General features: G+C 36.6%; 1 protein-coding gene across 1 annotated transcript in view; it reads right to left on the reverse strand.

The window, feature by feature from the left end:
- GK (glycerol kinase) overlaps positions 1-23,385 on the reverse strand; it is a 35,292-nt gene that overhangs the window by 11,060 nt on the left and 847 nt on the right. The window contains exons 2-17 of the mRNA XM_031063884.1: positions 23,178-23,378; positions 15,953-16,026; positions 15,264-15,370; positions 14,639-14,716; positions 13,595-13,674; positions 12,487-12,624; positions 11,962-12,071; positions 11,210-11,276; positions 10,590-10,607; positions 8,715-8,750; positions 8,064-8,131; positions 6,655-6,697; positions 5,910-5,990; positions 3,964-4,042; positions 2,005-2,101; positions 353-437 (exon numbers count right to left, since the gene is read on the reverse strand). Of these exons, the coding sequence (XP_030919744.1) occupies positions 353-437; positions 2,005-2,101; positions 3,964-4,042; positions 5,910-5,990; positions 6,655-6,697; positions 8,064-8,131; positions 8,715-8,750; positions 10,590-10,607; positions 11,210-11,276; positions 11,962-12,071; positions 12,487-12,624; positions 13,595-13,674; positions 14,639-14,716; positions 15,264-15,370; positions 15,953-16,026; positions 23,178-23,378 (1,362 nt within the window). The remainder of the gene's footprint in view (positions 1-352; positions 438-2,004; positions 2,102-3,963; positions 4,043-5,909; positions 5,991-6,654; positions 6,698-8,063; positions 8,132-8,714; positions 8,751-10,589; positions 10,608-11,209; positions 11,277-11,961; positions 12,072-12,486; positions 12,625-13,594; positions 13,675-14,638; positions 14,717-15,263; positions 15,371-15,952; positions 16,027-23,177; positions 23,379-23,385) is intronic.

Here is a 23,385-nt window from a genome sequence, read left to right on the forward strand (position 1 = left end):
AAGTATAGTTTCCTACACCAATGAAACTTTGTAGTTATGTCACTGGCCCTGCCATTCTAAACATTCTGAGTTCTGCCCCTCAAAATATCCACAAAAGATGTTCACCTTATTTCACATGCTGGTAAAAAGCAGCATTACCACTCCAAAAAAACGTACCACACAATTTTAGCTAAGTTCACAGGAGCAATTTTTCAACATTAGCAACAAGTAAAGACAAGAATAGCATCCAAGTACAATATAAAGCATGTAACTAATCTTCATTAAATCTTTTAAATCTCCTCTTTTCCTGAAGAGCTAGAGTTCCTGTTATCACACTAATTTACACGGAATTTAAGACCCAATTTGCTTTTACCTCTCGTGTTTGAAAGCAGACTGCTTCTAGTGCAGCGAAGGCAATGTGGTTTTTATTTGTAAACTGAGTAAGGCCACAGATGATACTGTTGAAGAGAGAAAAAAACCCAATTAGGACACTCTTCTTCATCAGACATAAACCTATACTTCACACCTAGGTCCTCTTCAAATCTCATTCAGTTCTATTGTATGAAGACTACTTTTTAATATTAAAAAGCTTGGTTTTTAAAATCTAATCTCTCTCATTTTCCTGACAAAGTGTTCTCAAGGGTCCAATCAATACAGTTGCCATAAATCATCTGTACATACACACACAAACAGCCCCACAAATTCTAGTCTCTCTTTAAGAAAAAAAAAGGCTTGATTAAGGTTGATTTCTCTTTAAAAAATAATAGAATTTATCACTAAAATCTTAAAGAATTCTCTAATGTTTTCATTTCTTAAGGAAAAGCCTAAATGGCTCATTGCTGTTCTCTAAATGTTTGAAATTGTTTTCAGATCTAGTCTGATAATTAGTTGCTTCTGAACCTTCAAAGAGATTTGTGGGTATGGGAATTATGCTACATCTAACCATAAGTAAGCTGAATTCTGCCAATATACTCTGAACAGCACAGCAAATAACCATCTTTTGTTCTATTTCAACAGCTGAGGAACAGCACAGTACTGCACAGAAATTCTGCTGGATACATGCAAGTTCAAAGATATTAGAGGACATTTTTTTATTGTTACCATTCCAAAGATCAGTTTTTAACCATTAGAAGTTTAGTATTCTGATATGAAAAACTGTAAAAAACATCTAATTCAGAGATTTTTCTTTTTCCTTAAAGAAAAAGATACATACAAGAAGCAACTGAATCCTAAAGTTGCAACTACTTGAAACCTTGGGAACAAGCTAGCCTTCAAGACTTCTTTTCCCACTCCAGGAAAGTTATTTTTTAATTATATTTGTTATGCTTCCATGACTGCTATGGCATGTTGTGATTCCAACAACAGTAGGCAAGCTCACAATAGCAGAAAGGACAAATGAAAACCTATTGTTTGAACTATTACCAGGTGGTTGAGGCTGAACTACCAGGAAAGGGGCTGTAAAAAAAGGAGTGGAAACGAATTTTCAATAGACTCGCTAGAAAGCGGCATACAAGGGGAAGGAGGCCAAGTGGGAAGGAATTCCATGGCCTGAAACTGAACTCAAAGACACTAATCAGCACAAAATTCTTCCTTTACTACTTTTGTTGCCTGACAGTACACAGGAATGCAGACCTCTTCTTTTCTGTAGAGAGATAAAAACCGTTTCAAAACCAGAAAAATTTTTCCCTGCCCTGCTGCCCCACACTGGTTTTTTTTTTTTTGTTTGTTTGTTTGTGTTTTTGATGTGTTTTGGTCTTGGTTTTTTTTTTTTTTGAGGAGGGGTACAAGGAGAGGAGAGGAGGATCAATAGCAGGGCTAGCTAATCCTTCCTTTCCTCCCAGCAGCACTTGGTGTTTTGAGCAGGTTAAATATAGAAGAGAAATACATTAGCTCACAAAAATACCACAGAGAATGATGTATCCCAACACATCAAGGCAACAAAAAGAAAAATTTCACATACCTGGAAGGAATATTTGTAAAATTATTAAATCCCCCTGCAAGTGCAGTGTTCAGTCAGATCCTTACCCCCTTGCACTGGGTTCCCAGTATGGTGCATACAGTCCTGAAAATGCTGGCACAAAGTAGCAGCCATAGGAAGTTCCCACCTCTGCAGCCAGTTTTTCTAATGCACACACAAAACACTTACTTAGTTTTCCACAACTATACCAACACTTAAATACATCACTTAAAAGTGTTATTATTTAATCAAGAAAAATATTCAGGATATCTTGGGTAGCTACAAATTTAATGTAGCCATGTATACAACTGGAAGATACAACTAATGGTGGCACTCTGTGCCTTGCTAACCAGTTTTCCTTTTGCAACAATACAAACAGAAGATGGAGCATAAGGAGTTGTGGGAAATGCAAAATGAAAAATCAAAACTGAAACCCAAAACTGTGTACTCAATATTCTGACCTAGATTTTGTGAGGTTTTCAAATGTTATCTATCATGTGGATAAAGAAGGCAACCTTCAAAGCAGTCCAAAAGGTCACACTTGCATTTAAGTCAAGGCAAGCAAGTGAAACTGGATCAAGACCAAAGGGAGTTAAGAACTAAATTCCCATTAATTTCAAATGGATTTAGAGCTCCAAATTGTCAGCTTATGTATTTAATCACAAAGCCAGCTAGAAGGAAATCTGAAGTTTCTTGATATGAGAATTCTAACTGTGGATATATGAACTCCTCAATACCAAAATATTTGTAATTAAAAAAAATTAAGACATTTATAATGACAAAAGAGAGATAATTGCTAATGAACAGCTCTTTCCTATAATAAGAAAGGAGCATTTTCCTTCTGCTTTTGGAAATTTCTTTTGTTTACATTGATCAGACAAACATAGCAGTATAGGAAAGAAGTAGTAAAACATCTTCAAGAAGTCCTTCTAAATTGATTCTTTCATATAGACTCCACTTAAAAAAAGGAGTGAAGGCAGAAGGAAAGACAAGTTCAGTGAAACAGGAAGAGATGATGAATCCCTAAGTGACTTTAACAACACTGACAAAGTTAAAGATGTCCTGAAACTCAAACCTCCCAAAAGTTTTGACAAACTTGTGAAGAGGTACTGTAGTCTCAACGAATATCTAATTTATGTGATTTAGTTTATGGCTAATTTAGTTTATATTCTTCTGTATGATCTTCAAAGCTTTCTTTCAGAAAAACAGACTGATGCTCCAAGTTTTTGCTGAATCTTTGAAGTTTTATATTAAATTTTAATTCCAAATTTTCCCACATTTGAATAAGATATCAATTTATTAAAAATATGTAATTAATTTATTTTCAATTCTTAATCTCATTAAATCAGTTACTTTCAAATTTTTGCCTTTGCATGCCTCTGACATTTTTTATTTTCCAAATTTTGATATGTTCCTAGTTTTTATGTTACAAACCAGTTTGTTTCAGTTTATCTGAATTAGAAAACATCAGCTACACAAATGCTAAAGGATTACTGCATTTTCAGCTGAAACAGATTACCCTCCTCCACATCTCTTTAAGAGGCAACTTTGCAAACTGAGATCCCTAACTCAATGGATATGAAACCTACTACATAAATATTACATACATTCGCAGGGCCCCAGATTCTCATGTTTATGACAAGAATATGTAAGTTTAGGATCAAATATATGCTGGTTTCTGTAATACAGACTTAAATACTCTTGGCTCTGGAAACTTCAACACTGCATAAAACCAGGAGATACTCTGTAAGTATAGTATCTTCTGAATATCTGCTTACCAGGGAAAGTACTAAAAAGTATAGATTGCAACAAAACAAAGCTGGCAAAGCCTTCCCAAGGCTGTGTTGATGGGCTGTATGAAATACATGTATCAACAGTGAGCTCATGGATGCAAAGTAAATTTTTGTTGTGTTTAAACACAGCAAAATATATACACCTTCCAGCTTTTTACTTAAATATTTTTGAGCTTTCATTCACAGATAGAGACATCATGGAAAACTTAAAAAACTGTACAGCTCCATACTCACCAACTTCCAGTGAAGACTTAGCAATACCCAGATTGTCCCTCAGCCAGCGAACAACAGCCCCAGCTATTGCAACAGATCCCTGAGGGAAACAAAGTCACTCCTTTAGAAGACAGCAGCTGGTAGCTCTGTGCTGCTTTTAAAAAGCCTGAGAAGGAGAAGTCACTGTGGCCTCCACCTGCAGGCTCACAGTCACAGCTCACAACCAAACACAGAGTTTCTTGGCATCTGGAAACTACCATGTAAAAAGGGCAGCCTGTTACACAGATCCTCATAGAAAAGGTGCATATTGTATGCTTTTTTCCATAAGGGGAAGTTACAGTGACATTTCCTAAGTAGTCTTCTTGTCTTTCTAATTTATGTCTTCTGAATATATAGTTATGAGGTTCAGTAGCCTCAGACTTCTTTTCCTGACACGTTAATATTTTTATGTTTTGATTAAAAAAAAACCAAGACTAATTATGTCTAGTCTAAATACAAGCATCCAGAAAGACAGAAAATGTAGGCACTTGTGCATTTGCCAGCAAAATTGTTCTGTTGCCTCAGCAAATGGCCCTGAAAGGCTTCATCACATCACAGATGGATGGCATGGCTCCCATCTAACCCCAAAGCCAAGTCCAGTAGACTACGTTTCAAGTAAAACAGTAGCAGCATCATATTTTCATTCCAAGTCACTGCTAGAAGGGGCAGGGGTGTTTTCTAAGCAGCTGGCTATTACAAGACACCAGTTTGATTAAAGGAAAAGGCTGAATCCACATTTTCCGTCTCTCTGCAGCATCTCAACCAGCAGACTGTAGAAGATTCTAGAATGGACAAAGCACACTTAATAGCTTCTGTTGAAGACATGTTTTCAGACAATATCATTAAAGACTTGGAAGTGAAGAAGAAGCAAAGTGCACATGTTTCAGCATGCAGGAATTCAAATCACTCTTAAGACAGTTTCAGTTCTTGCTTTAAGAGCAAGGGTTAAAAATAAAACAAACCTCTCATACACCCACACAAAATAAAAATCCTAGAGTTTGCCAGGTCATGGCAAATGCAAGATTCACTTTCCTCAGGGAAGGAAAAGGAAATAAATTCAGCCTCCCACATCCTAATAAAGTACCATAAACCACAAACTATTCTCAGAGTGAAGAAAATCCTGTGTTGTCTTTCACATGGAAAACACAGTTTGTCTACAAAAGCTCAATATCAACATTCAGTGCATGTGATTTAAGAACAATTATTATATTACAATATTTAGCACATTAAGCAGCACAGATGGAAGAATAATAATTTTGTTGTTCTAAACCAAGCTTTGGTGCCAAATAGGTGCTAAGTTGATCTGTGCTTCAGAAGCAGAGCTTTAGAACAATGAGCTCCAAAGTTTAAGCATAAGTACAATTTTCTATATGATTTGGATGCCCTTAGGCTTGTTTGGAGAACTGAGAAACTAAATTCTGTAAGTAAGCACCTAAATGAAAGAGGTAAAAAAAGCTAAATTATTAGAGGATTTTTCCCCCAGAAATTTGATTCACATTTTTAGAGGTTAGAAGTAAAATCCATTAGAGCAAAATGAAAAAATTAGCTATGACTTTATTATGAGGTAATAACTGAAACATTAGTACTTTCTCCTTCTTTTTTTAAACCTTACCTAGTATTACAAAATTTATGGGTTTTTTTATTAATAGTACTTATTAAAGATTTGAGAGACTGAGTAACAGAAAAAATGTTGTAGCCATCTAGCTCTGAAAGTATAAATGATGCAATGAAGAAATATTTTTTATTAGATTTCATGATATAGATTTAAGACAGGAATAACCAAAACCACACAGAAGCCTTCAGGCACACAAGCATAACACAGAGCTAGTTTCATTTCTGCACAGCTGAAGACACCATAAAAATATCAGATAACAGAAGTAAATAAGGACATATATCATTACAAAAAAGGAAGAAAGTACTGAACTTACCTCTAGTGCATAAAAAGCAGGTTTGTCTTTGCCCATTTTGTAAGCTATTGTGGTTATAAGACCATGCTCAGAAAACACAGACTAAATGGGGAAAGGGGAAAGAAAAGGTAAAGCATGAACAGAGGCAGAAAATACTTAAATAAAAACAAATTATAATAAACAAAGGACCAAACCTTCAAATTAAATACACAAAGTTTAAACAAAGTAAATTATCAGTAACTCTAAATAAACACCTATGATAGAACACTCAGATTGCTGGTGCTAATTCTTGTTCCCACAAACTGCTGCAGATCTTTCCATCTTCCTTATAGAAAAGAATTGGGGATCATTAGGGGGAGATGTAAATGAGAAGGAAGGCACAGTTTTGTGCTATTTATTCAACTCCAACTACAAAGAAATGATGACAGAAAATGAAGAGAAGAAATAAAACAGCCAAGACAAGGAAAAAGGCACATGGTTAAACAACATAAAACTTAATCCTGTCTGGGTGACAAGAAACATATATAAGGGAAGAGCAAGAAATTTGTTAAGAAAAGTTCTGTTTGGAAACTTAAGGAGGTAGGAAGTCTTTCAGAAAAATTACTACTTTTACTAAATCTTTCAGATTTCAGTATGTGCTTTTCCCTTTGTCTGGCAATATAATTACTGTTAATAAGTCTAAGAATGGCTAAAATACAGTTGGTGCTTCAGAACTTAAATAGATTGTGAAAAACAAAAAAGCAAACAACTCAAAAATGCAACTGACCTTCTGACCTGTGTTGCACAGCAAGAAACAACCTGTTCCGTACCTAGCATGAAAACAAAGCAAAGTTAAAACCAGAATGTTTAAAGAATAACCTGTTACTGCAATCCATGAGTCCCCTGTGAAGAGTCAGGACACCACCTTTTGACCCTTGAAGGTTTTGCTACCATTAACTGATGATAAAACTATCCTCAAAAAGTTGATTTGAATGCAGCCTGAAGCTGAAAAACCTAGTCACATGTCTTTCTCTCTCTCTCTCTCTCTCTCTCGTCTAACACTTGATCACTTGATATGGCTGAAAACTGAGTGTAAATTCCTCTTTGGTGGCAGTGTTTACCTACTTCAATTTAAGCTGATTATGAGATCAACTTTATAAAATAAATATTTCACAATATTAAATGGGATGTTTTAAGAAACTTTGTTCCTGTCACGAAGAGGGTTTTCTTTAGACATATCCCATTCAAAAATTTCTAAAAATGGCATGTTTCCCATTTGAAGAAATGGGAATGCATTTGAAGAAATGGGAATGCGAATCATATATGTGTGTGCATACACACTTATACGAGAACATAGTTTAATATAAGGAGTACAAAATACTACAAACTCCTCCAACTTAGTCTAAGAAGTTATTCTCGAGAAAAATATTCCTTACCTTTTTAAACCCCTCAAAACTAATACCTTAAACCAGTCCTGAGACAGCCTTCAGTTATATTTGGAAACAGAAATAGTAAAGCAATAACAGAAATTAATTAAAACAAGGCAGACTAATATGTAACCATATTAGTGTGTCTGTCTCTACATGCTTAGTTAAGCACCTGGTTGTAAATGGAACAGTAAGTCATTTCAGCAGACAGTTTCTCCTCCAATGATTTTTTGATTATACCAGTTGCCTGAATTAACTGATCAGCTATTTTAAACAAAGGACACTAAGAGGCTGAGAAACAGGAAAAAGCAAACATAAAATTCTCCACTCTGAGCTAGACATAAAAGCAAAACTAAGCACTGCAACTGAAATGGACCCTTCCCATCTAGCAAAGCTGTGTCATTCAAGTCAATGCAATCTAACTCACCGTACTTTATTTGCTTAACCTTAGGTCACCATTTAAATGACACTGCAACTGTTTTAATCTGTGTTTTGAAAAATGTTAAAATGAAAACCTCACTGTCACATAGAGATTTTCCTCACAGTTACTGTGTTCCAAAGTATACCTCACAAGCCATGTAACTTTAATATCTTTATTACTTTATATAAGAGTCAAGACATGATTTACTTTGTGGGTCAACACACTCAAAAGGTAGGTCTGTAATTACACGTTAATAACTAAAGAGTTTGTCAGTTGCTTGAAAGAGAACATAATGCTAAATTCAAAACAGAGCAGGGTGTTTATCTTGTTACTTTCCTAATAACTTACGTGTTTTTTGCTTGTCCATCTTGAAAGCACATTTGCCCAACAAGAGCAGCATGCTGGTCACCCAAGCACTGGAAGTGAGAGATTTTTTTCCTTTAGCAAATGTCCTCACATGAATTACATATTTGTCTACATATAACTCTAATCTATTAGTAGCACACAGATAAGTGAAAGCAAGGAAAAACCTACAGAGAAAAGCTGTGCTTTTTATTACTCTTCCCTCTGTAAGAACTGCAAATGAAATTTGTTGTGCTACTTATGGTGAGCAATTTACATAAATAGAAACTAAAATTTACTATCTTTACACATGTTATTGGAAAAAGCTGAGAATTTGCCCAGCATTTCTGGATTATGTATATACTTCTTTTATATGAAGCAGAGCTTGCTTCCATTTTGTAATGTTACTCATTTACTTAGAATACCAAGTTTCCAACTAAAGCTCTCATTTGTATTTCCACAGCTAGACCTTAATAATAATGGATCAAGCCAAATAGTGATTCATCTACAAAGGTCTACTTCCTGTTTAACCTGAAGAAAAAACCAAAGAACTTAATTCACAGCAGGATTCACTCATCCTTAAAGCTTTTTCCTGTAAAGCTATGTTCATGCAGTTCCAGGTTGTTATGCCAAAATCTATGTTGAAGTAGGACTTACCCCAGAAATTGGTACACCTGTCAAAGCTCCGGATTCCTGTTTTGCAAAAAGAGAAAGAAAAACTCAGAGTTAGCTTTCCATGACTAGAATTGAAGGCAATGAAAAATAAGCTAAACTTTTAATGCTCAAAGGAAAACAAAGAAGGGTCATGAAAGCAACACAGCTTAGTTCAGGCATACACTTTGTTTCAGCTTAATGCAGCTCATGTCTAAACCACTAAGAAATGAAGAGCAAGAAGTTTTACAAATATAGTTTATGTGACCTCAAAAGTTCCTAGTATAAATTTTCTTGAAATAACACTCTACAGAAAATCCAGTTCAGTGTAATCTGTGCAGTAAATGCCAAGTGTAAATGCAAAAGTGCAAAATGGTAAAGTGATCAGGAAAAAAACATGGCTGTGATGACATCCTAAGCAAAGGCAGATGCCTGATGTTAAGATTCAGCATTTTAAGCCTCAAGTAGGCTTTCTTCCAAACACTACCAGAGTTTTTCATTTACATTCCTGTTACAGAATCATAAAATCATTTACATTGGAAAAGACCTCTTAGATTATCACGTCCAACTGTTAACTCAGCACTGCCAAGTCCATCACTAATCCATGTCCATAAGTGCCACATCTATACATCTTTTAAGTACCTCCAGGGATGGAGACTCCACCACTTCTCTTGGCAGCCTGTTCCAATATTTGACAAGCTGTGAAGGCTCTTGTTTTATCACTTGTTACTTAGGAGAAGAGACTGACCCCCACCTGGCTACAGTCTCCTGTCAGGCAGTTATAGAGTGGTAAGGTCCCCTTCTGAGCCTCCTTTTCTCCAGGCCAAACATCCCCTGCTCCCTCAGCTGCTCCTCATCACACCTGTGCTCCAGACCCTTCCCCAGCCCTGCTGCCCTTCTCTTCCCTCACTCCAGCCCCTCAATGCCTTTCCTGGAATGAGAGCCCAAAACTGGACACAGGATTTGAGGTGTGGCCTCACCCCCTGAGCACAGGGGGACAATCCCTGCCCTGGTCCTGCTGCCACACTATTGCTGATCCAGGCCAGGTGCCATTGGCCTTCCTGGCACCCTGGGCACACCTGGATCATGTTCAGCTGCTGCTGACCAGCCCCCCCCAGCTCCTTTTCCTCCAGGCACCTTTCCAGCCACTCTTCCCCCTGTTTCTCTGTATCCCTGCCTGGGGTTGCTGTGACCCAAGGGAAGGACCGGGCACTTGTTGAGTCTCACAGAATTGGTCTCAGCCCATCACTCCAGCCTGTCCAGATCCCTCCACAGACTCTTCCTGCCCTCCCAGCAGATCAACATTTCTGCCCAACTCAGTGTCATGTGCAAACTTAGTGAGAGTATCCTGAAAATTTTATTTAATTATTTAACTATTTCCTGACAATTTCTACTTGTTCCCTTAAATTGGTTTTTTGTGCAATTGTGAAAATGAATTTTCAGTAAAGCCATGCAAGTGTATTTCCAATCTGAATTAATTCACATTTTAATTAACTGTATTTAAGGTAACTGTGTTTATAAATGCACTAAAAAGCTCTACATGAATCTGATGTTTAGCTATTAACATTTTTAGAGAGAATGGACAGTTTTTCTCATTTATAAAATGCTACAGCTAACATTTATTAGCCAGTAGCTGTATTTTTTAGCTCACGATAAAAATAAATATTCAACAGTGTGGAAATTAGGAAAAACACATACACTGAGATCACATTTTAGAAATAATTTTGGCATGAACTCTAATTTTTTTTGTCTCAGATTTGGAAACACACAGCAAATTTATTGGCCTAGGAGTGCACTTTTTCTAATCCTTAAACCAATGAAAATGCACAGCATCTGAGCAGAATGAGTAAGGTGGTCAGCCTAATGGAAGCCTCTACTCACCCGGCTAGGACAGATTTTCTACAGCCAGCAAAAGGAAGAAAAAGAAAAAAATATGGAAAGGGGAAGAGAAACAGAAGTTCACAATTAAAGTGAAGAGCAATTCTGTTCTGGCGGTCAGGTAGTATCTTTTCCCATTTACCTTGCTCATTCATCTTAATACAACTCACTCTTATCCAACCTTCACATAAGCTAACGTCAGCAATGACTTCCAGTGGCATTTCCATTAACACATTAGCAAAAATATTTCAGAGAAGATAGAGTTCTATTTTAAAAAAAGTCCATCTTGTAACTTGTCTTCACTACAAAATACATGTATTCTTATTAACAATAGCTCAAATTACCAGAAAAAAAGAATGCAAAATCCCAAAATCCAGTTTATCCAATCCTGAAGTTCATTAATTAGATGCCACTGTGTCAGAAGAATTGGTGCTGCATTAAAGTAATCAAATACTCAACTTCCTATAATGTTATATAACAATAGGTAACAGCTTACTAATCATAAACCAAACAATACTGGTCAAGAAAAAGCCATTAATCCTAATCTATGGAATCTGTCAAATCCAAATGGATACAGCTATATTTTCACAAGGTGAACTTCACACAAATATTGGAAAACATACCATCACGCCATAAATCTCAGAGGAGCTTCGTACGTTTGGAAGTATTTCCATAGGAATTTCAAAGAACCTGAATACAACAAAAAACAGTGTTAATTATATAGTCAGTGCTAAATCAAAAAGCATTTTGCATTTATTTTCTTAAATAAGTTTAAGCATAAAGAAAAAAACTATAAAAGGAGCTTTTGTTTCTAGGTTTTAATCTATGTTTTTCCACTTGTTACAGTGGACACTGAATTTTGGAGGAAAACAGCATATATTTCAATCTTTGAGGACCTATCCAACTCTTTTACATAGAAATTCATGCCTCTTCCAACAATATCTTAATAATATATTTGTTAGTAAATTCAAATCTCAAATAGAGACACTATAATTCCAGCTGCTGTACAAATTTGATTAAGTAATAAAGACACTATTAAAACACGATATTCCGAGTTGGAAGGGACCCACAAGGATCTGAAGTGATTGGCCTATACAGGGATTGAACCCACAACATGGGCATTATTAGCATCAAGCTTTAATCAACTGAGCTAAATTTTTTCCATGAACCAGGCCTCCACCTACAGTAAGATTCTGCTACTTTTACTTAATCCAGACCATAATAAACTGGACATCTGGAGAACAATGAATCTTAGTTATTAATGTCAACAGCAAATAGAACAGCACCTGCTGATCTTAGTTTAGATGAGAGATTCTTACCTTTAAACAAGTTAGAAACTATTTAAATGATAGCATTACTGAAAAACTGAGCTTACTTGCAGAGGTCAGGATCCCATTCCAAGGAATGAATGTTGAACAACATTGTTCTACTGGCATTGGTGACATCTGTACAGTGAATGCCGCCATTCGTTCCACCTGTCAAACTCTGAACAAAAAAAATCACAGCATCTGTCAAGGAGAAATACAGGCTTACTCCAACAAATTACAAAAAAAAATTCAAAACCAAAAAGTTTTCACCGTGGGATTGGGAACTCTGGTATTTCTGCAACAAATAAACAGGCAGACCTAATACACCTTTCTAAAGTCCAAGATTTTTCTGAAAGTGTAAGCAAAGTTTTACAGCAAACTATAATGGTAAACTACACATAAGAATCAAGAAAAAATATAATGGTATAGGGACAGTAAAAGTTCATCTTGCAAGGAACCTCACTGGAACTTCTTTAGTAGCTTTTATTGACATCACTATGTCATCAGTGGGCATCAAGTATCACATGCATGGAGATTTACATGATATGGAAATTCATTGTAAGAAGAGTGATAATAAACTCACAAATACATACCCATATAAGCCATGAATCAATAGTCCCAAACATAGCTCTTCCTTCCTCGACTGCTTTCTTAATCTCTTCCACATTATCCAAAAGCCACCGAAGTTTCACTGCACTAAAGTAAGTGCTAAGTGGAAGACCAGTCTTAAACTGTAAAATTAAAAAGAAAAATTTTAACATCATGCAAGTATCTTTTCCATAAATACTGTAGTTATATGAAAAAATGGTGATAGTAAGGGAAAAATACACAAAACTCAGAAAAATTCCATGAACTTCTGTAATTATTTAAATAAGTACTAAGCATACAACACACAAGTCTGAAAACATCAAAATCAAATGACCAGTGCAATAATAGATAAAGATCAAAGCTGATCTAAATGCAGTTCAAAGATCATCTACATGGAAAAAATTGTTTGCAGAAGGCCTGTCTTATCTAGTATATCTCCATATGACTAGAAAATAAGTAACAACAAAAAAAATAGGCAGGACAACACAGGAAAGATGAAAATTGCATTCTACTAGAACTTGAAAATAAGTAAGTTTATACACTTTTTGACATCCATTTCCTGCCTGTAGGAAAACATAAAATATAAAAAATACATAATATTTATTCTATTAGTAAAGGACAACATTAATCAAACAATTGTGACACTTTTTTACAAGCATTTAGTTTTTAATTTCTTATGTATATGCTCACAAAAAAAAGAATGAACTTGCTCTTTATGAATGATCTTCCTTGTTCTCAGATTGGATGTAATTCATTTCAATATTAAGGCACAAGAATGGATAATACATTTTATAGCAGTAAATTATTTCCCTTTTATTTTTTCTACTTGATCTTAACTTTTGTGTGTAATGTTTATTTTATATTGGCTAGATAGCACAGGATTAGGTTTCACTTCCGTAGTGAGATATTAAATAAGTGTTAAACATTTATTTCAAAGAAATGAAAAATTTTCTAGTCTCAGACTGGTTTCTTGTGCTCATTTTTTATTATTTGACAAACTAAGAAGGGACTAGAAACTACAAGTGACTTTGTTTAGGAGAATTTTAAACACATATATCCAAAACATTATACCTTTTAGCAGGTACCATTTAAATCTTCTGGAATGTCTCCTACCTTTGAAAAAGTTTTGTTTTCTCCAGGAATTCTTTTAAGAAGACGTTCAACTGTTGACTGGGTTCTCAGGTCAAGCCACACTAAAACCATGAATAAAATTAATTGATCATGTGATTTAATACACAAAAAGTGACATATTCAGCCTGCTTCTATGAAACCACAGCTCTTGCCAATGAATTCCTGTCTATTTTTATCTTTTCATGTAGTCGAAAGAATATTGTATTGCCATTGTATTTTAAAGGCACAGTTGTAAAAATTAAAATGGTTAGATAAATTAATTTGATTTAAAAGAACAAATGATTTGAGAAAGAAGAAGGATTTTCCACAATTCCATTTACTTTATCAGAACATAAGCAAGTGACTAATGCTACTTCACAACAGACGACTGTGATTAAACTAAGAGATTAAAACAAATAGCAGGTTGATTATTTGCTATTTCTATGTAAACTTTCTACTAAAAGACTGTGTTGCAGTTATCAAGGTATAGCTGAGTTTAAGATAAAGCTGTTATCTACATTTATTTGACTATAGAAGAGTCCTGGTTTTACAGTCATACTATGTCAAACTATATCTGGCACTTGACCTAAAAAACCAATTCTAGACAATTACCATTTTTCAGCTGACAATATCTGAAAAGCTAAGGTAAGTTAAAAATCAAACTCTGACTATTAATAAGTATTCATTAAGTCATCAATAATTAAACCTCCTTAACATGATTTTCCTTTAAATTTAAATCACCAGCATCCTGAAAATTTCAAAGAAAGTGATTGGGTGCAAGTCAGAGCATTTTGCACCAGGAGCCCCTCAGGAACAAAGTGGGGTTTTTTGAAAACCAATAAAGTGATTTATCAAGTAACAATTTTTATGGAATGGGCTTTTTAAAACTGCACTGGTATGTATGCACATATCTTACAACATAGATATCAAAAAAATCCAAGAAACTACTAGGCTAGGCCACAACCAGATTTGCACAGGAAACTACAAAAGTACTTTTTCCACAACATGATCATATTATGATATTATATATTCAGAAAGCATAGTTACCAATAGCATTATAAAGAGGTTCTCCAGTTGTCTTGTCCCAAACCACTGTTGTTTCTCTCTGATTGGTGACTCCAATGGCTTCAGGACAAAAGAGAAAGTATCCTTTTCAGAAGGTTTGTTTTCCCCTTTTGTGGGGGGGAGGGAGGGAATGGAGACGTGGAGAGGAGGGAGGAACAGGTAAGCAGAAGAGGAAAGTAAATGGGAAATAAAAAGCTTCCAATTTTTTCAAGGCATAATCTAGAAATATTACTTCTAAGAACTCATCTTTGCTGATTAACCAATATGCTCTAAACCTCTGTCTTTTTCACCCACAAACTGAGACAGCAACAACACTGACAGGGGAAAACAGCTTTCCTAAATTAAAGTCTTAAACTTAATTTCAGAATTTCTTCATCACTTGCCTCTGCGATTTTACAAGATTAGGTTAAGTCTACTTTGTAGATTCTGCATTGCTAATACACACACTTATTTTCTCACTATTCCTCCCCAAAAAACTACTTTCAAATACAATTTAACCTTTTGTTTGAGGCTGGCACATGCTGCCACCTTTCTATTTATTAACTCCAAAACTATGGTATCTGAATTGCTCAACCATAGCATGTTAAAGCCCTCTACCCATAAGTACCTCTTATATTAGCGATGTCTATGTTGAGTTCTCTCATTTTCTCACAGGTCCTTTCCACACATTCATAGACAGAGTTTAATATTTCCTTTGGATCTTGTTCCACCCATCTTTACCAAACAGTAAACACACAGTTAATAAAAACGTACATAAAAAGAAAAAATAATACTAGTCTGAAAAACAAGCTGGGCATTTTAATACAAATATAGCTACAAAACATGTTTTACATATCTACAAAGAGTTTTGTTTTGTTCTATTGGCAGCAAATGGTAGGTCATTTAGGAACAAACAAACAAACAAACTCTCAGAAAAGAAAAGAAGATATTTCTATGACCAAGCTGAAGACTGTGATTCAAATGTAAAAATTACCAGTTTTATTACCTTAAATGAGATGTTACGTCTCATTTAAACTTTAGTTTTAAACTTCAACGTTTAGACGTTAAAGTTTAGATGTTAAATATGTAAATGAGTGACCAGAGCCAAACACCAAGTACTTTTAGTTCCGTAACTCAGGCACGTTCCAGACACCCAGTGGGAGCTATTTAATGCCATTTTTTCTGCCCTGTCTTTTATAGCAGTTGCTGTGCTACTAAGAATTATTAATCAGTTTCAGTTTTGATGACTCATAGATAAAAATTCATAAGCTCTACCAAACTCTACACAAACGAAAAAATAAAAAAAAAAAATCATACCCTTCTTTAGGGAATTCTTGCTTTAGTTCCACTTGATGGTGACTCAAGAGCTCTGCTGTTGCTGCATTAAAAACCTGCAAATAAATTACACAATTGAATTTTCTACAGAAGTTTAAACAACAATAATTAACATTTATTATTTTGAACAAATGCAGTGCTGTGACAACAGATAGTAATTTTCTATCATCAACCCAATATCTATATAACAAGGATTCAGATATATACACTTTTAAAATTAAGGTAGGCAAAGATTATTTTGGCAAATTTTGCTGTCACTTTTGCTGTGACTCTTGCTGTCAATTTTTACTGCTTTTTTTTTTCCTTAATGGGTTGGAAAAGAACTAGATTTTTTCTTGTGGTGGTTATAGAAGTTAAACTCCTGAAGCATATTAGAATATTACTCAGTAAAATTGTTGTTGATAATAGCATTTCTTTAGCTCTTGCTGTGCCATTCTACTGCCAGAGTTATCTGTGTGTTTTCTTGGGTTAGCACATTTTAGGAAGAGTGAAAATCTATGACAAAACATAGAAGGGATCAAACTAAAGAACAAGAAAGTTCCCAGGCAAAACCCATTTTGTTTCAAAACAAACTACAAGTACAGAGCTCATGAACAATCTGACAAGAAAAGAATGCCACAGCAGCAATACAACCCATCAAGAAGGAGAACATGCAGAAAAGTAACTTAAATTTGGATACTCTACAATAAAAACCATCAGAGTAGAGAATCATGAGGACTCTATCAATGGGTGTTCTCAAGGAATCCCAAGTTAGAGGTTGTGCCTTGCAGTAGAAGCTCATGGAGAATGCACAACAAGCCTCATTAACCAGCAGTGGCCTGCTCCCAAAAGGAACCTCTGCCGAGGCCAAGCTGAGGGAAACATTCACCGGCGAAACATTCAGCTGAAGTGAACAGTGAGTGAGCCGGAGCGCCTGGCTGGGCAGTGGGGGCAATCCTGGGGGAAGGGCTCTTTCTCCACAGCACCATGCGGAATCTTTTGTGTGAAGAACCTTCTGGGACCTAAAAAGTAAAATCTAGCAGCAGGTGCAGGTGAACTGCAGAACACACCAGTAGGACACCATCCTCCCTTCCATGGCAAGCAGAGCTGAGCCACATTTGGAAACCACTCGCATGCTAAAGAAACAAAATTCAGTTATATCCGTCCACCCTCTAGGATACAACTGAATCTATTCTATACTTGTTAATGCTCTCTTTTCATACACAAATTTTAGGAGTTTCTCTTAAAGTTTTTAATCCATAAACTCTTAGCATCATCTACACAGTATACTTTACCCTGAAACTATTAGAACAACTCTGACAAAAAGGAGATGAAGTTCCAGTTTCTCCAGTTCCAGATTCCCCAGTTTCTTCGGAACCTTAAAGAGCATCTTTAGAGTGAAACTTTGAAGTTTAGAAACATTTGACTTATATATTAGAACTGCAGAATAATTCAGGCTGAGAGGGACCTTGAGAGATCTCTAGTACAACCTCCTGCTCAAAGCAGGATCAGCAAGGAGATTAGATCAGGTTGCTCAAAAACTTTTTTCTAAGCAAGTCTTGAAAAATCTCCAAGGATGAAAACAGCACAAACTCTGCAAAACATTGAAAGCTCCATTGCCCAGAAAAGAAGTCTTTAAAAGGTACATGATCATTCTTTTCTGCTATCAGCTCAAAAGATTACATAGAAAGAACACCACTGAATTATTAGTACTTTATTTACTTATTTGTGTTTCATCTATCAGCTCATCTACTAGCTCAGGAATTTATCCTATTAAAGAGAAAGCTCTGTCAGTACTACACATTTGGAAGCAACTTGCATAATGGGATATGGATCTCAAAATGCTACACAACATACTTAATGGAGAGGTTGTTTTGCATGTATGCAGTAAGATTTCTTTACTTGAAATTGCCTTCCTGCCAAAAGCATATTCAAATTTACTAGGTTTTTGGAATAAAGACAGAGAGATAGAAGACTTTTTATTTAACCTGTATGTTAATATGTTATGTATCTGACATACTAGCAATATTAAATATCATGTGGTAATCATTCGCCACTAATCATTCAGTATTTCTTGAAACAGAAGGTAATGCAAAGGATTACTACTGGTAGCAGGTAGCACAGATTCAATTAGACAAAGTCATCAAGTGAATGTGGAGTGTGTGGCTTGCAGACACAGCAATAAGCTGTGACAGGAATACATTTTCAATGGAAGAAATAACACAATAAATGCACAGATTTTTTCATATCCATAGAGAAGAACTAGGCAAACACTGCTAATCCATCACAAACAAGCTGCAAGCTTCTGACATTCTCAACAAAAGAAACAGACACTCCCTATTATTCAGGGCAAGGGATTAAAAAGTTTCACTGGGAGCAATCCCTGTTTGGGCCACGTTGGACAGGGCTCTGTGCACCCTGGTCTAATGGAAGCTGTTCCTGCCCATGGTGGGGAGGTGGAACCAGGTAATATTTAAGGTCCCTTCTGACCTTAAAGTATCATTCTATGATTCTATGACTTCTCACTGATAGACAGAATTCTGATATGTGGAAAGATGAATGAGTCACTAAATTTAAACCTACAAAATTACATGTAACATAGAGAATAAATAGAACATATGGGACCTCAAAGCCTTTCTTTCCCACTCCCTCCAAAAAAACACTACTGTTGTCAAAAAAAAAACAAACCCTATGCAGTCCCTTTTTGACAGTGGAGGGATAGAAAAATAAGTGAGAATAAGTACAAATAAATCAGATAAGGTAAATACATCCCTGTTGAAACAGGTTTGAAGTGTATTTCTGTAATTTGTTGGGACTAGAGGCTTTCAATCCTTTCATATTCATTAAGAACTGATTCAAGTTTATGCTACTGACCTCTCAGTTGTGTGTGGAGGAAAGCCAAAGTCAGTTTTGCCCTAATTTTATCAGACAATAATGAAGAATTGTCTAGGCTATTTGGACTTGTACAGCTGTCTTGAACAGAGATGAAAGTGAAAGCCACCAGATGTGTACTGAATTCTCTAGTGAGAGATTTAAAAAAAGGAATAAATAACATCCTCCCTCTACTCCCAGTGGAGAATCAGAGCTTGAGTCTTGAGTCTCAGGACTACAAAGAAGAAAGGCCTGCATAGGTGTCTTGTATGTGAACAAGCAGAGAGGCATGGGGGCCGCTCACTTAATTCAAGCTTTTTATAGGGACTTTAATATAATACATCACATCACAGAAAGGGGTACATTTACAAATTATTACATATTATTGTGTATCACATTTATGTTTTGTTGTCTTAGTGGAAAAGAATTAATATCAATGAGTTGTACAAATTTTCAAGGAATGAACAGAAATATGAGGCTCATGGAAATGATGAAAGAAGCTGCACACCTGAAAAGACAATAATGAAAACAGATTTTAGAAGTAACTTCTCATATCTCTCAAGCTTTGTCATGTAACTCTGCCTGCAGAAAGATATTTCTGTTATTCTATGCTGTATCTTCATGAGTTTCTGTCAACCAGGAACAGCCATGGCTTTGCAGGCAAACAAGCTCAGAGCTGGAGTTTTGAAATTACATTGAAATCAACCCAGCTGGGGCAAGGATAAGAGACAAACAATCATTTCCCTCTCCACTATTTAACTGGGAGTAGCACTGTCAGAATTTATGATTAAGTCCAAGTTTAACAAGCCTCCTAGAAATTACCTTTCTTGGAAGGCTCATGATGAACAGATTTCCCTCACCATCTAGGAGGGGCTTACAATTATGGGATTTAAAAGTAAAACTACACTGTATTTTAAGTGATAAGAGCTAGGGGGAAAACTGTATTTACAGTATTTTTAACCCTTCTTGCTAGTTATATAGTAAAGTTTTTCCCAAAAGGTCATGTTACTTCAGAAAAGGGGTAAAATGAATGCCCCTCTGAAGAGAAAGCTCAATGGATATTAATGTCTTCCTTACCTAAAATTAGGTTTTGTTTACTGAAAAGAATGCTTACAGTGTGATATAGCTTTATTTGATTGTTCCTTCTGGAGACAAAGTAAATGAAAAAATAAATATTTCACAGAGGTAGAAAAAAACTGTCCTGTGTCTGACTGACAAACTTATAACTTAAAGTACTGTGTAGGTACTTCACTGTATCTTTCAATTCTTGCTGTTCCTGGATAAAATGACAGAAACACTATCCAGCAAATACCTTTCAAGAGATCAAACAATGGTTCAGCTGGCCATTAGCTCCTGATCCTAAGACTTTTCACAAAAGAAGTTATAGTGTATTTTTATGATTCTTGAATAATACAAGAGATGAAAGTATCTGATGAAAATATTCAATGAAATATCTTGGCCAGAATTCAGTCATCTGGGTACATTTATTTAGCCTATCCAATTTAAGTTCCTGCTTGACATTTTTAAGAAAATGAGTCTTAAACAATTGTCTTGTGAGCACTGTCCTCTCCCTGGTAACTCTGAATCTGTTAACCATGTTTAACCCAACTTAACAGAAAAGTTACAATCTCAAAAATAATTGCAGTTCATTTTGCAAAATTAGCTAATAAAGGTAAAGATCCAAAATAGGGGTTGTAGAGAATAAAGCGACAGCATAAAAGTACCACTGTATGTCTGGGGTGTGAGAGGCAAGGCTAAAGAAGGAGTGACAGTAACAGAAATGCATATGAGTTCTGGTGCTCCTTCAGCCTCTGTGCTCATACAGCCTCCTCATTCACAAGCAGGAGAGACAAAACTTGTGTCTGTACACAGGATAATTTACTCTGAATCTGAGGTCACCTAGCCTAACTCACTGCTCAGGTAAGCCTGAATTTAAAACCAGGCTGTTCCGGGCCTTTTTTCATCAGGCACTGAGTATCTGCAAAGATGGAAATGCCACACATCTTTCTCAGCCCCTGATCTGCAGCCCTCAGAGTGAAACATTGTTTCTTTACATCTATTGGATATTCCACTTGCGGCAGCTTGTGTTCACTGCCCACTGTCTTTTCCCGTGCATGTCTGAGAAAAGGCTGGTTCTGTGTTCTCCATAAACTGTGGTTAGATAGCTGAGGACACCCCTTAAGCCTCTCTTGTGAAGAAAGAACCCCTGATGTCCCAACCCTCCTTCCATGGCCTTGTGCTGCAGCACAGGGATTCCTTTGACTGGATGAAATCCAGTTCTTCCAACTCTCATCCTCTGCAGGGTCCAACATCAGACCCAGTGTTTCAGATGCTGCTTCCTAAGTGCTGCACGGATGGCAACAATTACTGTCTGAACTTTTCTTAATGTGCACCACCACAAGGATGCATTGCTCACATATATCCAACTTGATGTCCAGTAGGAGTGTGATTTTTTTCACTAAGCAGCTTCTTAGGATTCTGTCTCAAGTACTAAACTTTGTTTAACTGTATGGATATTCTGGCAGGCCCCTTCTCTGACTGGGATTTCAATCAGCTGGTTACCCTGATCAAAGAGAACATCCCAACCCATTCCTATGGCTGTCCAGGAAAATATTGTGGGGTATCAGCCCTCGCTACTGACTGCTATGGACACTACTGCTAAATCTGTCACCTGTAACTGCAAATTTACACTCTGGACTGCTGACAGTGCTCTTTGGCCCCATTGGACCAGACAGTTTTTCACCCAGGAGAACTCTTTAACCTGCTCAAAATCATATGTTCTTCACTTAAAAAGTTGGACAACAGTCGCACTGAACTACTGAATACACAAGTGCAAAGTAAGCAGCAGGTTGATTTTGACTTGTGACTTGGTGAAGACAAAAACTGTTGGAAACACTACATTTAAAAAAATGTAGAGACATCACTGGGAAACGTAACAAAAACAACTAAAAGCAAAAGATCAACAGAGCCAAAGAAATAATTTAGGCACAGACAACAATACATTATATTCTGGCTTAAAATATTTCAAGGCAAAATCTCTCTTCCAGCTGCAGAAATCCCTTTCCAGCACAGAATTCTCCAGACACAGGTGTTATCTGAATGACTGAGATGAGTTGTAGCAGATCTCTGCACATTTTGCCCACTTCTCTCCCTCTCCTCTGTGTTCTGATTTAACTCAGTGATCATGCATCTTATTTGCTCAAGCCCATGTAACTTTATTATCATAATGACATGATCACACTGCCAAGCTTAAGACAATGCTGTATGTTGACACGAACTGAGAGACACTGAGACGGATACAAGAATTTAAAAGTGGCAGACACAATATACTTCTTGAAAAAATTAGGAAGCAATTGAATCCTCTTGTAGGCAGAGGCTGCATAAAATCCCTGGCTGCATAAAAGCCATTGATGAATGTGTGTAGTGTAAGAAATTCCTCCTAAGAGGAACCTGTAAAAACATTTGTAAAAAGAGCTTAAGTTTTACTTCTACTAGTGTTATCCTTTGAGGATATGAAAAAGGTTAACTTGGCATTTACATAAAAGCAGACAGAATTTATCTTAATGTATTACAGGGACCTTCTTCAAGTTAGTTCCCAAAAAGGACTCCTGACAGGCATCCAAGACAGCCCACTGGTGTCATTTGTCAGTCTGGAGTTTCTCTCCGCCCCCAGAGCCGTGTTTTCTCATTTGACAATCGCATGAAGGTCGTGATATTGAGTAATAATGGTAACATAGGTCAAGAAGATATTCTAGTCTCCTGCTTCATGAAAGAACATTTCACATGCGGGAAGCATTAAAAAAAAAAAAAAAAGAAGAAGAAAAAACACACCAGCAAGGGCAAACCAAAACATTCATCTTCCCAATTCATACTTTGCACATTTGACATCATTTTATATCTAGAAAACATCTCTATTCCATGGAGGAAATTGTCATAGGGCTTTAATTAAGTCAAACTAACATGACTTAACTGACTAGGAGACAGTACATTTGTAGAGATTTGCAAGCCAGAAGTACCTATAGTAAGTTTCATATATAGCAACATTAGTTACAGCCTATTGCATAATACAGAAATAACTAGATCCTTCAACTAAAGGGTCAAATATATGATTAATATATAAATTCTCCTATCCTTAAACTCATCTTCCTCTAGTGTTTAAACAAATCACAAGGTGGGCAGATTCAGCCACCTGAATACCTACAGCGCACAAGATGCACTGACATGAGGGCTGGAGCTGCAGCAGTCACTCCAGCAGGCCCCGGGCAGGTTTTAGCGGGGAACACAGCGGAGTCATCGCATTGTTTGAACAGCAGCTAATCACAGTCACCCAACTCGCACGGATCTATTTCCCCAGCGCCTCAGGACCTCGTCCATTTGATTCCATTCGGGGCGAGGTACCCGACAGATTGAAAGCCTGACAGATTGCAAGCGCAGCCTGCTCGGAGCAGCGGGATCCCGCCGTCCCCTGGAGCAGCAGCAGAGCCGCTGGTGTCGGGCTCGCCCCGGGACCGCTCCCCTCGGGACGGGCGCTGCCCCCCGCGCCGCGGCGGGGACGCGACTGAGGG

This window comes from Geospiza fortis, unplaced genomic scaffold, assembly GCF_000277835.1.
Source record: "Geospiza fortis unplaced genomic scaffold, GeoFor_1.0 scaffold331, whole genome shotgun sequence".
NCBI classification, from domain to species: domain Eukaryota; kingdom Metazoa; phylum Chordata; class Aves; order Passeriformes; family Thraupidae; genus Geospiza; species Geospiza fortis.